This window comes from Chenopodium quinoa, unplaced genomic scaffold, assembly GCF_001683475.1.
Source record: "Chenopodium quinoa cultivar QQ74 unplaced genomic scaffold, ASM168347v1, whole genome shotgun sequence".
Classification (NCBI taxonomy): domain Eukaryota; kingdom Viridiplantae; phylum Streptophyta; class Magnoliopsida; order Caryophyllales; family Amaranthaceae; genus Chenopodium; species Chenopodium quinoa.
This window is the reverse complement of record NW_018744991.1, coordinates 2,742,058-2,755,696: the sequence shown is the minus strand read 5'-3', so window position 1 is coordinate 2,755,696 and position 13,639 is coordinate 2,742,058. Positions and strand designations below refer to the sequence as shown.

The 13,639-nt window shown below is 30.9% G+C and overlaps 1 protein-coding gene across 2 annotated transcripts; it reads left to right on the top strand.

The window, feature by feature from the left end:
* Positions 1–6,937: 6,937 nt before the first annotated feature.
* On the top strand, positions 6,938–11,425 carry LOC110706956 (zinc finger CCCH domain-containing protein 18-like). 2 transcript variants are annotated; one of them, XM_021884966.1, is made up of 8 exons: positions 6,938–7,217; positions 8,193–9,143; positions 9,226–9,396; positions 9,495–9,674; positions 9,765–9,790; positions 9,999–10,166; positions 10,283–10,397; positions 10,697–11,425. In XM_021884966.1, the coding sequence occupies exons 2-8, from the start codon at positions 8,215–8,217 to the stop codon at positions 10,764–10,766; spliced, it is 1,659 nt and encodes a 552-aa protein (XP_021740658.1). In that variant the 5' UTR covers positions 6,938–7,217; positions 8,193–8,214; the 3' UTR covers positions 10,767–11,425. The 2 variants fall into 2 exon arrangements, with proteins under 2 accessions (XP_021740658.1, XP_021740657.1); XM_021884965.1 differs by having other exon boundaries at positions 6,940–7,217; positions 9,765–9,841.
* The last annotated feature ends 2,214 nt before the right edge of the window (positions 11,426–13,639 follow it).

Below are 13,639 nucleotides of genomic sequence, written 5' to 3'. Positions count from 1 at the left end.
GGTACCCGGTTTGCTCACCCCTAATTAAAATTCCTGCTTCTCTTTCATCCCTCTTTTAGTACGAGTATATTGGAGGGAAAGTTGGTGTATTAAGCAATATACGAGTTCATGTGCGTTGCACACTAGTGGTCAACATCGGGATAAATAGAGTCAACGACGGAAAGTAGCATTTGGTTGTTTTTAATTAAAAAAAAAATTATAATGTGGTCTGAAATTGCAAAAATAAAAAAATAAAAAATTAAAATGTTGTTTTAAATATAGTGGACACTTTAAAAGGTTGTTTCTGACAAATTTTCCTATATATATATATACAAAGTATATTTTTTTAATGCCGAACTAACAAACAAAATCAAATAACTAAACGTGGCAAAGTCACTCCTATGACATCCTCACAAAAGAGGTTAGTGATTTTAGATGGTGCAACATTGAAATAAATTACCCTCTCCGATTGGATGACACCCCCAACGAATAGGGGATGGTTTGAAATAAATTTTGACTTGTTTTTGGCAAACCGCTTAAAGATTTTATGGAGTATTATTTTTTACAATTTTTCCTTTTTTTTATATCATACTCAATCCATTATTTATTAATTATTGTTTAGAAGTTTCACAAGCATTTAGAATTTGATAGTTTTTTTTTTTATTTTCTACAATACTTTGTCTATTTCAAAATAATTGTTGTTTTGAAGTATGAGAAGCGCCCTTTATAGAATTTAATAGTTATTGCATTAATTAACTATTTTTATTTGTACATCTTTCAGAGAATAAAGAATGAAAATGGCCGAGTTGAAATCTTATTCAAGTCATCAATCAAATAATATAGAATGAAGAAAGACACATAAACTAGACATGATAATAATCACCATTATAACCATCATTAAGTACAATAGTACTTGGTATGGGTCAAGAGGAGACATAGATTTTGCACCATATCAACTCTATAACTTTAGGATTAAAACATGGGAAATTGATTTTGTTACATAAATTTGATGCATGCAAGTTATTTTCATTGCATATCCATTATAATGATGTAGCACATGTTAATTGGACCTACATACATAAAACTTTATTTTGTCACCAATAGAATAATGAAAAATTGTTTCGAAAATAATGCACAAAAGAAATATTGCATTGTATGCAAAAGAACTTTCGTTTTCTTTGTGGATAATGTTGTTAGAGTACTAACATTTGTGGGAGTGACTTCTTGTGGATAAGGCTTTCACATTTCCTACTTGCTCGGTCCACATGTTTTTATGAAACTATAATATACGGAGTACTTCATAATAATTTAATATGGTGTTTTTAATTTGGCAAATGCATAAACGCTTTTAGGGCGTTATAAAAGAGAACTAAAAGTGAAAAATTGAAAATATTAAAATAAAATTGATATTAATTAATTACGTACACTGATCAACGTGTAATTTTGTCTTGCATGCATTCCGTATTAAATAGTTATCTAACGTCTTTGGGCACTTGTTAGCAAGATCCTTTTAATTTAAGGATTGTAATTCAAATGATTGTAATTCATTTTAAATATATGTTAACTTATTTTGATTTAACTTAGACAATATAAGTCTTGCTAAAGTTAAATAAGTTCATGTATGTTCGAAACACGTTTATACAAAATTAGTTTTTTTGCAAACAATTTCACGCACAAATAAGATAATTTGCTACAAATCAAGTTCAAGCATGATAAAAGTTTCATATAAGCTCAAATGTGTTTGTTTTCAATTTACCTAAGCTAGAAAAATCTACTTTGCTCGATTTACCTTATTTGATCAGATTTTTCTAACCATTATTTACTACTTGTATCTACTAGTTCATCTAAACGTCTAATCATGTAATACTACTCCACAGTACTCTACACTTGAAATCACAATAGACATTAAATCAATGAAATTGTATAATATAATATGGTGCAATTTTTTTTCAATAAATTCTAAATGATTTATTTTTTCTCCTATTTTGGTGAATTACACTAAAGAATCCAAAGGGAACGTCTATATATATGTTACGTTCAAGGCATAAAAAATTCAAACATACAACAAAATTTCAACAAGAACGAAGCTATGCTAGTAATGAGATATATAAGTATATAACCCACTAAACTACGAGATTTATTGTCAAAAATAGAACTTATATTTTTCAAATAATTCATGCATCGTGTTTCTGAAGGGTTGACAAAATATATTAGAATTCATTTCTTTATAGGACTTAATCTCATTGACTAAAATGAGTTGAACTGAATTTATTAGAGCTAAACTGAACTTATTAGAGTTGAACTGAAGTAAACTGAAAATAATCGTATGAGAACATGTCCGTACTCTTGTCTCTACACCAATCGCATGCAGTCAAAAATTTATTAGATTTTGCAGTTAAAAATCAAAAAACGATTTTCCTTTATTGCCCTTCCTTTTAATGGAAAATTCTTGAGAAATTATGCATCTTATATTGGCTGGAAAGTTTGAAACCTTTGGAAATGATTAGGTGAGAACATGTGGAGCAGCTTATGCTAATTATTAAAAGAAACTTCAATTCACATGCCAAAAAGGTTTCTTCTATTTGCTCTTCTCTAGTGGACTACGTACATTACTAAATGTACATCCTTTAATCATCTGACTTCCACTCGTAACATCGTAATCTTTAACCTCACGACCTCACTTATAGGCTCCTTCTGTCTCCAGATAATAAGTCTATGCGCTAATACGCAAGTATTGGAGTTACAATAATCATATACAAACAAATTGTACGTCTTATTTAAAAAAAGCTAATCGGAAGTTTGGAGGGTCAAATCACAAAGTACAATACAACGAGTCAACGAGAACTACTAAAATACTAGGACGGCAAAAGTGTATATACCCTAATGCTTCATTATATATATTGATTAAACAAACTAATCGATCAAAAGTACAATAAAATAAATTTATTAGGTGCTTAATTAATTAACTAATTAATCAACCATGTAATTAAGTATTGCGTTCTTTCTGTAGTAGTTCAATGATTGCGGAAGATCATGTAAGTTTTAGGTGAGATGTCATACTGTATATTTTACTGCAATTAAATCTAACTAATCTTAACAAAAATTAATTAATTAATTAACTAGATTAGTGTGTATAAATGACAATGTATGTAACATCTAACACCAATATATGTCCTGGCCAAATCAATTAATTTATAATTAATTATATGTGGCAATTAAGGGTTTTTGTTACTGTCAACATCAGAATGACAGTACAATCCATTTCATAATATATGCATGAATGACATAAAATTATATGATCACCTACCTCTTCATGTTTAGTAAGAGTACTATGCTTTCCAATTTAGTCCAATTTTATTTTCTAATTAGAAAAAGTGTCAACTACTTATTTAATTAGTACACTACACCGTTTATTTTGTTAGGATCCCTAATTTCGAGATTATCTTCACAAATATTATTTAATTAAGCGCACAGCTAAAAAGCTCGGTTTAATTTTGATCGACTTGCACAAATTAAGTTAAATATGTGTCATACGTAAATAGTCACATTATCCAAACCTCTCGTAATTATGTGATTTTACCGACGAAGTTAGCCTGCAATCTATAGCATGCATACGGCTGGAGTACTATATGTGTGACTATTAATTTCGAATGACGTGAGGGGGAGTATAGTAAAAATCTATTGATCCAGACTAGACGAATTGATATCTAGGCAAAATCAATCGTAGCATGTGATGAATACACTAATAAGTTGCGACAAATCGATCAAATTGAAAGGGAAAACGGTGGAATTTATTGGCACCGAAAGTGACATTTTTTTTTATCGAAGGTGGGAAGCTATGGAGAGTGACTAATTTCTGCATTCATTTACCTTTTTATATTATGACTGAAGATTAAAATAAATTAAACAACAAAAATAAAAAAGTTCCACCAATTACTTTGTTTTTATTTTTATTTTTTTTTTGGAAAGATTAGTTTGTATGTATTTATTTATTAAGGATTTAATATTAATACCTTGCATCAAACATTTAATTTATGGAAATATACAAGTAATCAATTGTCTGATATTGCTTCATCATATAAGCTAGCTACCAATATTTGCAACAACAAACAAAAAAAAAAAAGTATAAGCTACCAATAAAAGTTAACTAAATAATCAATCTCTTGCTATAATATAATTGTCACTTTGAATACAAAATCTTGTATGGTGTGTTCCAAAGTCCAGACACTTCACTAGTTATGGTTTAATTAAGAGTAAAATTTTTTTTTTTTTTTTATTTTGGAGTTTAGAGAGCTACTAGGGCAGGATTTAAAGCTTTAACTAACTGAGCGATTCATCACTCTCACATACATACGAGTATATATTTATACTTCGTATCACGTTAATGGCAATGCATGATAGTTTTATTGACCAAGCCATTTGTATGAAGTGCGAATAGTTTTATTGACCAAGCCAAGCATTTACTACCTCCGTTAACTTTTAGTTGCAATTTTGAAATATTTTATATATTACAAATAATACCCCAAAGTTACAACTAAAAGTCAAATGAGGTAGTAGTATGAATTAGGATAAACTTATCGAGATGAGGCTATTAATGAACAATGACTATTTAAAAGGGGTTATAATTAATTTTAAAAGTGCGTTTCGATATTGATTTGACAACACTAACGCCTTTTATATGTTAAGTCAGCTTAGCTTTGCAGGTCTACGTGTGAGGACAGCACAGAGGGGAAAAGTAAGGGAATCCCCTACCTCACATTCTCACAAACAAATATAGTTGATGGAGCTCGAGTTTGTGACCTTAGGTAAGTTTCCCATCTAAGAGTGAAATACATCACACCTCACACATCATCAAATTGAGTGTGTGATGCATCACTCAAGAAAGTGAAGAAACCAGCCACACTAATATAACAATAGAGAGGATCATTGTTGAGGAAAGCTCACTATTATAATGGTAGTAAACTAAGTAGAAATAGCAAAATATATATTGTTCGTATAAACTTTTAATGTATTGTCAATAAAAATTTATACAAATAATTTGATGATCAAATTTTTTAGTATATTGATATAGTCAAAGCACTCTAAGTTGCCCTATTATGTTCACCTTATTTTCAATTATTAAGGTATAATTAGTTCAAATAAGATGAATTCAAGGCTATACAAGATCAAACTATATTACAACCAAAATTAGATGTAACGGATTCGGGTAAGTTCAGATAAATTTTAATAAGATAATATAAGTTCAGAAAAGTAAAAATTAGGTGAATAAAACACACTCTAAACCACGCAGACATTTAACTTATGGTATACTTGTATTGAAATAGGTTTTGAGGTTGTGTTATATAAACATTTCATTAAGATTGTATTGTCTTTTTTTTTTTTTTTTTACTTTATATAATTGCTAGCTAGCGATATATGCCAATCACTTGATGTACCAATCTACAAAGACTTTAATTGACAAATACATCCTCCGTTTCTTTATACATGCAATATTTTGACTTATCATCAAATCCGTCTCTATGTCATTAGAAGTAAGTCAAGTAACAGTGCAAGAAAAAGAAATGCAATTATGGCTATAAGTGGGACAAAGTGGCACTATCCATGGGTGAAGTCAATTGAGAACTGGGTCCTTCATGTTGCAAGTGGGAGTGGGCTTTGCATAGTTAGTAATGCATAAATATAAAGCAAACTAAATTAATGAGAATACAATTTTCTTGTATTACAAAAAAAACGAGCAAACAAGGCAAAGTGATGACACCATTTAACTCATAAATCAAGATATATATTGCATCAAAAAATAAATCAAGATATATATTGCGTTTCTATTAGCATAATCTGTGCACTTTTATTGAGTACTCTATTTTAAAATAAAAAAGATATAGTTCATAATGGGTCAAACATACATTTGTTGCACTTAAAATTGGTAAAACAAATTATGCAACTCCTTGAACATTGTAGGAGTTTTCAACAAATTCAGAAAATTTAGGAGAAAAATCATGAAATTTTATCCTATAATCTGGGCGTATAGATGCTGTTAGTCTGTAACGAATATTCCTTCAAATTCAAAAAACAAAATACTTTGTATATCCTTTGTCTTGCCACGTTTCTTATCCATATTGCGCACATTTATTTAATGATAAATATATCTCTATTTAAGGTATTATTGATATGTTAAAGTTATAAAATATTGACATTTTAAAAAATACTCCATACACATTAACAATAATTTATAAACTACATAACTATGTTTTCTTTTCTTATAGTATAGGATGTACGAGTATAAATTACGAGTACAAAAATTAGTCAAAACAAAACTGATTAATAATGTCAAATTTTTAAAAGTGTTATCCAATTTTTTAATTTAATTTTCGGAAATGTGTTATCTAATTCAAAAGGGAATAATAATAATTACTGTATTTTTTAGTGTCTTTTAGGACTTTTTTTTTAAAAAAAAAAATCTGTAATTACTGTATTTTTTTTTGGAAGAAAATAATTAATTTTTTTTAAACAATTATCATCAATCCAAAATTTGTTTTTTTTTTATTATTATTTTTTTTTTATTTTTTTTAAACTCACTAGTAACACATTCCTTCTTTTTCTCAGTCAACATATCCTTTTTAGTTCAAACGCTATCACATTTTTAAACTTTTACTGATTTTTTTTAAAAACATTACCACTGAGTAATTCTGTCTAGATTCAATTCTCTTTTGAATTTTACTGGTTATTTTTTTTACAAAACAAAAACATTTGGCTAGGTACATTTATTAACTTCCTTCCCTAAAAAAGATGGACTTGTTAACTTCTCACTTATCGCTAACCTATCCATATGACATTATCAACGTGACAACTAATTTCCGAACAAGTGAACACCCGTTTAAAACAAAAAATTGAGGACTACAACTACAAGTAACTAAGTAAGTTAAAAACACAAGTGAGTTGAATTTTGAACTACTGTGAAAGAGTGTGCTGCTCTCTTTTAAAGCAGCATCATTTCTGTCATTTTATATTTTGCTTTTTATATGAATGGATTAACATCATGTCCTTATTTCAGACTCAGTGATCAAGGCATGAGAGAGAGATAAAGACCTTCAAAAACCCAATTTCTAGAGAGAGAAACTAGAGAGAGAAAGCTCTGAATTTTAAAACCCCTGTTTCATCAATGGAGTTGGAGTCTGTAAATTGGGTTTTCTGACTACCCTTTTCTTCCTTTCTTCAATTGATTGCCCATATAAATTTAGGTGAGTATTTTTTTTTTTTTTTATAATTTATGGGTGTTTTTTGTTGTTGTTTTCAAGATGCTGTTTTTATGTAATTTTGGAAGTTTGTTTCTTTAATTTGTTGAAAATTTTGAATTTTTGAAAAAATTTGAATGTTTTTAGGAAGTGGGTTAGTTATAAAATGGTGGAAAGGAGCGTTCTTTTACGGTTATTGATACTCAAAATCCTCGTAATTAGTTTGTAATTAAGAGATAAATACCAGAGTTGTTCAAAAAAAAAAAAAAAGATAAATATCAGAGATTTAATAAATAAAAATGAAATTCATTTCAAGTTGAGGATAAACACAAACTAATTAAATGATTTTTTTTCTTTACTCCGTATAATTTGTGCAAATACTAGTCTAATCTCTCACTTCTTCAATTTAAGGAGCCAAATTCCCTTTTAAGGTAATTTAATTATTAATTCTCCTAAAATGGAAAAATTGTCTAACAAAATTTATTTTGGTGTGATATGTGATGTAAATTTTCCAGTAAAATCCAGGGTAATTTATGTGTTCTTGCTACCTGTCTAGGAACTTGAATTTTTATGGATGTTTGTTACCTAAAATGCCTGATTTTGGAGATTTTTTCCATTTTTGGTTGTTTTGCTTTTCTGGCGTTTTACAGCTTTTTTTTTTTCTTCTGAGTTGTTATATTTTTCTAGCATTTCATTTGCCAATTGGTTTGCTTTTTTGCTTTTTATAATTATAAATATTTGTATTTAGTAATTACAATTGAAAAAATGCTCTAAACTTGAGTATTTTTTCCAAAAAAATTTGGAGTAAGTTCAGATTAATTGTGTATTTTTTTTATGGAAACAATGTTTTTTGCATGTAATTGTTGTTGATGAAGGTAATTTCTTATTTATAATCATGAATATAATGTCATTATTTTTTTTTTTGCTTTGCTTTGATTTTTTTAATTTTTTTTTATGAATTATATATTGGATGATGTGCAGGAGTACATACACTAGATGTGAGATGGATTTATCAGAAGCAACAAAAACTTTATTAGATAGAATTCAAAAGTTAGAACCTGAAATAGCCACAAAAATTATAGGATGTATTTTGATACAAGATCATGGTGAAAGGGAGATGATTAGATTAGCTTATGCTCCTGATAAGCTCATAGAAAATTTGGTACATAAAACCAAACTTCAGCTAGGGTGTCTCTCCAAACCCCCGGTTTCGACTTCCCTGTCTCCTCCCATTTCCATAAACCCTTCACCCGTTTCGGATGTCTCAATGAATTACATGCCCTTTTCACCCAATGGCTCTAGAACCTACTCGTCTCCAACTGCATTCCCTGTCCGACAGCCACCCTACTGGGACATGCAGCAGCCTGACCAACAATCTATTATGAGTTCTGAATTTCAGTCATATGGAGATTCTATTGCAGATGATTTTTGTCTGCAGAATCAAGCTCAATTCATGGGGTTTGATGATCAATTGGATCCTATTAATGGTGGAGCGGGTTTTCCTGGTGATCTTTATTACTCTGATGCTGCATTGGGTAGCTTGAGGAGTCGTAGATCACCAAATTTGTCCGATTTGCCCATTAAAACATGCCATTATTTCAACAAGGGTTATTGCAAACACGGGGATAGCTGTCGTTATTTGCATGGACTGGATAGTTTCCAGCCACTTTTTAGCCCAAATGAACTCGGACTTGATGATCATATTTTTTCTCCTGGCTCTCTTGAGAAACTCGAGCTTGAGATCAGCGAGCTCTTGAAGTCAAGGAGGGGTAATCCGGTTTCTATTGCTTCACTTCCAATGTTGTTTTATGAGAAGTATGGGAGGACACTTCAAGCTGATGGATACCTAACCGAGAGTCAGAGGCATGGACGAGCTGGTTATAGCCTGACAAAGCTTCTTGCCCGATTGAAGAGAATACGACTAATTGATAGGTACAAATATCTATTCATATTATAATTCAAGTTTTCATTTCCATGTACATGTTATGGCTAATTTATTAAGTACATTATGCAGACCACACGGGCAACATGCAGTGATTTTAACCGAAGATGCTTCAAAATACAATTTGGATAATCGGGGTGAAAGGAATGATCCAGGTCCAATTGTCAGTGGTTCTCGGCAAGTATACTTGACTTTTCCGGCAGAGAGTACATTCACTGAAGAGGATGTATCTAACTATTTTGGGTATATGTAGCTTCTAACTTTCGACTTTTGAGAATGCTTTGTTTTATTGCTAGTATGGATTGTTTTTATTGACTCATTGCTCTTGTTTATAATTGTAGCACTTTCGGTGCTGTTGAAGATGTTAGGATCCCTTGCCAACAAAAGCGGATGTTTGGATTTGTGACCTTTGCTAGTGCTAATACTGTGAAGACTGTTTTGGCTAAAGGGAACCCTCATTTTGTTTGTGGATCTCGTGTGCTCGTTAAACCTTACCGGGAAAAGTCAAAGCTTGTTGATAGGTAATTGTTTATTACCTTCAAATTATGATCTATATTTTGGCTTTGAAATTTAAATTCATGTAATCTGATTCTCATATATAATTATCACAGGAAGTACATGGAGAAAAATGAAAACGGTATGTTTTATCCTGGAAATTACTTGGAGCTAGAACCTGACTTCCACCATAGTAAGTGATGTAATGTAAATGGATTATAACAATGGGGCTGATATAAGATCTTTTTACTGAAATGCGGATTTCTTGTAAACTACTCACCTTTATTTTTTGAATGCTTTGATTTGATTAGCATGATTTACGAGCTATGCTAATGAACCTTAACATGCAGTGCCTAGATGCGAGGCCCCAAGGTTTTTAAGGAGGCAAATTATGGAAGAACAGGAGCAAATTCTTGAAATGGAGAGAAGACGCCTCTCTGAATTGCAGTTTGGACGTAAAAATATGATCAATCGGCAATTCATTGGTCATGGCATGGATGAGCTAAATGCTTTTGAAGGTATAACATTTTCATTTTTGAGCGCGAAAGAAAATTCAGAACATCTTCGCTAACACTGAATATGTGGTTGAATGCTGCTGTGTTCTGACATCTACTTCTCTGCTGGTTCTTTGCAGATCATGCGAAAATCACGAATTCTGAACAATATCACTATTTGCTGGATGTTTTCAATAACTGTTCTTTAAGTAGTGGATCGAACCATCCAGGCACTGATTACATTGATCGAGAAAGGTATGCATCATATAATTAGCCTTTACACATTGATAAACCGTTTACCATTTATCGCTCTCTGTCCCTTAATAATATTGACGACATTTAGCTTTTTGCATGGAGATAGAGTGGAAAAGTATAGAGAAGGATCTAGGTGTGTGGTTATCGCCTTGTTGGGGGTCAACTTTATAGTAATAATAGAGAGAAAAAGCTTACTGAAAAGAGAGGATCAAATTATGTTTTCCCAAAATAAGTGTGTAGTTTTTAATTAAGGTATAGACAGTATTTTAGATTGTTCTGATTTCATTATCTGCTAGCAGCCAGGGGATTGACCTTCCGGAGAGCCCTTTTGCGTCAACAATGGGAAACGGCATTTCTACAGTCATCTAGATGTCCAGCAACACAGGAGATATATACTTATAGAGAAAAAAAAAGAAAAATTAGGAATACTGCGATTCAATGGTTTGGCTTTGGTTCCCAATATAGAACAGTTTCATTTCATTTGGTTATCTGCCGTTCCCAAGTCCTGTTAGTTTGAAGTCCTTTTAGCGAAAGTACATAACAGAAAGGCTAAAAGAAAGACGATTATGATAAAAAGAGGTCAAGTCAGAAGTCCGAAGCATCATCTCCTCCCTGTTGATTTAGGTAGAAGGAGTTTGAATAGAAAAAGAAGATTATGAATACACAAAATGAAGACGGCCATTTATGTAAGAAGGTTTGCACAGGTTTTTTTTTTTGCTTATTATGACAGAAGATGAAAGAAGTTCGGAAATATCTCAGTAGAAAACATGTAGTATTCTTATAGTCTTTTGGTAGAACAAGAAGAAAAAGAAAGAATCAGATAAACTTTTCCTAGGGTTTTTACTTATGCTTGGTGGTTTCGGAGAGGTGAAGATATGTTTGAATTTGTCTCCGAAGCCTCAGCAATAGATGCAAAATAACATTTTGACTAAAAGGAAGGGTTATTACTAAGCTCTTCACTTGCATATTACAACTGATGAATATTAGCTCCTATTAACTCAAATTTATATAGTACTTCATATTGTTTATATAGTGTTGCTTCTAGTCATTCTTTGCTTAGGCCATTCTGTTTCTTTTCGAATTTGTCTTTACATTTTTGTGCACAAAATTTATCTTGTGATGGGTATAGAATGATCATGTGCTTTTCTTTCTATTAGCATAATGGTTAGTGTTGTTTTTGTTTATTGAACATGTTTGTGGATCCTAGTTAAAGATCAATGTCGACGTCTTCTTTTTCTTTAGTTTTCTAGTGTGATCGAGTACTAGCTATAATGAAAAAAAAAAAAACACTTTTAATAAAGTAACAGTTACAAATACACTTAGGACATGTTCTGTTCAACTTAATTTCAGCTCAGTTCAGTTCCTAATTTTCTTCTCTCATAAAAAATCCATTTAAGCTTAGTTCGCGTTGCTGATGAGGTGAATATGCGTTTATTCATACGTGTATATTCTATTTTTTTTGTTGATAATATATGCACTATTATTGAAGTTGTATGATAGTACAAAATAGATAAAGTATACAAATGTATTGTCTTTGACTAAGGTTTGATATTGATGATTCCACATGAAAATGCCAAGTTGGGAGGGAACAAAGACATTGGTGCATACAATTTCCTAAGTGAATTTTCTTTTATGATATGGTTTTTTTTGAAGATTTTATTGATATTTGCATAAACAAAAGCAAAAGGTATCTGTGTCTCTCGTTTACTGCATCATTTTATGCATCTTTTATCCTATAGTTTCGCCAACCAATTTTTAAAGGGTTTGTGATTGGTAGTGCCAATTCCAATGTTTTGACTGATTTTTCTCCTTACTTGGACCATTATGGGCAAAGTGTCTCTTTTTATTTTTAAATCGTTTGTTCCATTGCTTCCACCAACCTCGTAATAGTATTGTATATTCTACTATCCGTTTTATTAAGATTGTCTCATTTAATCTATTTATTTTTAACAATAGTAATCCATGTATGTGGGCAATTAATTAATTAGTTGGTGCATGATTGTTTAATTCGAGCATGGATATTATATAATACAGGTAAATACTTTTGAATATACTTTGTACTTCAAAAATATTCAGACTACTTTTCTTTTTTTTTTTTTTCTTTTTTTTTATAAGACAATGGTACTCGAGTTGATTTATTTTTTGAAAGCTAATGACACTTTTTGTGGAATTAATGAAACATGGTACTTCTAAATTACTATCTTATGCATTGTACCATAATGGATTATTTTTTCCCCTTTATAAAAAAAAAGGTTGGCGAAAGTACGATGACTTATAGAGCTAAGGTTGTGTATATCTAATCTAATCTCCTTAAAGTATCGAGGAAGCCTAATTTGTTCGAAACATTAATGATGACGGGTCGATAATATGAATGATTTGAAATTTATTAAGTGGGATGGACCATCTAAATTGTGGGGATATATAAAACATGAAAAGCATATCTTGAATCAATCTTGTGATCTTATTTATCTACCTGTCCTTAGAACACATTATCCATCCAAATTCCTAACCACAAATATCCCAATTTTATCATGTGATAGCCAGAAGGATGTGCATGATACCTCTTTTTTCTCCATGTGTGTGGAGCCCTTTTTAACATCTAAGGACAAACATATTATGTTGCATAAATGTCTACAAAATATTGTTTTGGAATTAATGTCTCTTATAGCCTGAGCTCATATAATTATTGATTATTAAACCGGTAAATGGACCGTCATTGGATTGATAATACAAAGTATTTTCTTTTTCGAGTTAGCCCTCTGTAAGAGCAGGTCGTGCCTCTAATACGTGTAATTTTTGTTGATATGTACAAATCTACGTTCTACTTTCGAAGAATTTCGACTTTATGTCAATCAAATAAAGAGTGGACTATAATATGTTGATGAGAAAGCAAAGGTATGATTGAATTTGAAGCACAAAAATGAAAAGAATCTCTAATACATTCCCCAGTAATGAGGGCTCATCACTAGGCGTTATGATAATGACTTTACAACTTCCTCAAATTAGAAAGGACTGTCCTTAAGTGAGTGATTTCCGGAGAAAATTTTGATGAAAATTTTACAAATTACAGTATATGCTTTACAGCTGGAGCTATAATCTTAAAAAAAAAATGGTAGTATAATCTAAAAAAGTATGTATAATCTCCTCCATTTTCCTTGTTATTTTTGGCAAAAAGGAACAAAAAAAGTGTCAAATTATCAACCTACTTCATGTGAGTTGTATATGAGAGAGTAAGGATGTGA

Coding starts and splice junctions, on each gene's coding strand:
- LOC110706956 (XM_021884965.1), top strand. CDS start 8,215: ATGGATTTATCAGAAGCAACAAAAACTTTATTAGATAGAATTCAAAAG. Junction 9,144..9,225: donor AGAATACGACTAATTGATAG/GTACAAATATCT, acceptor TACATTATGCAG/ACCACACGGGCAACATGCAG. Junction 9,397..9,494: donor GATGTATCTAACTATTTTGG/GTATATGTAGCT, acceptor TTATAATTGTAG/CACTTTCGGTGCTGTTGAAG.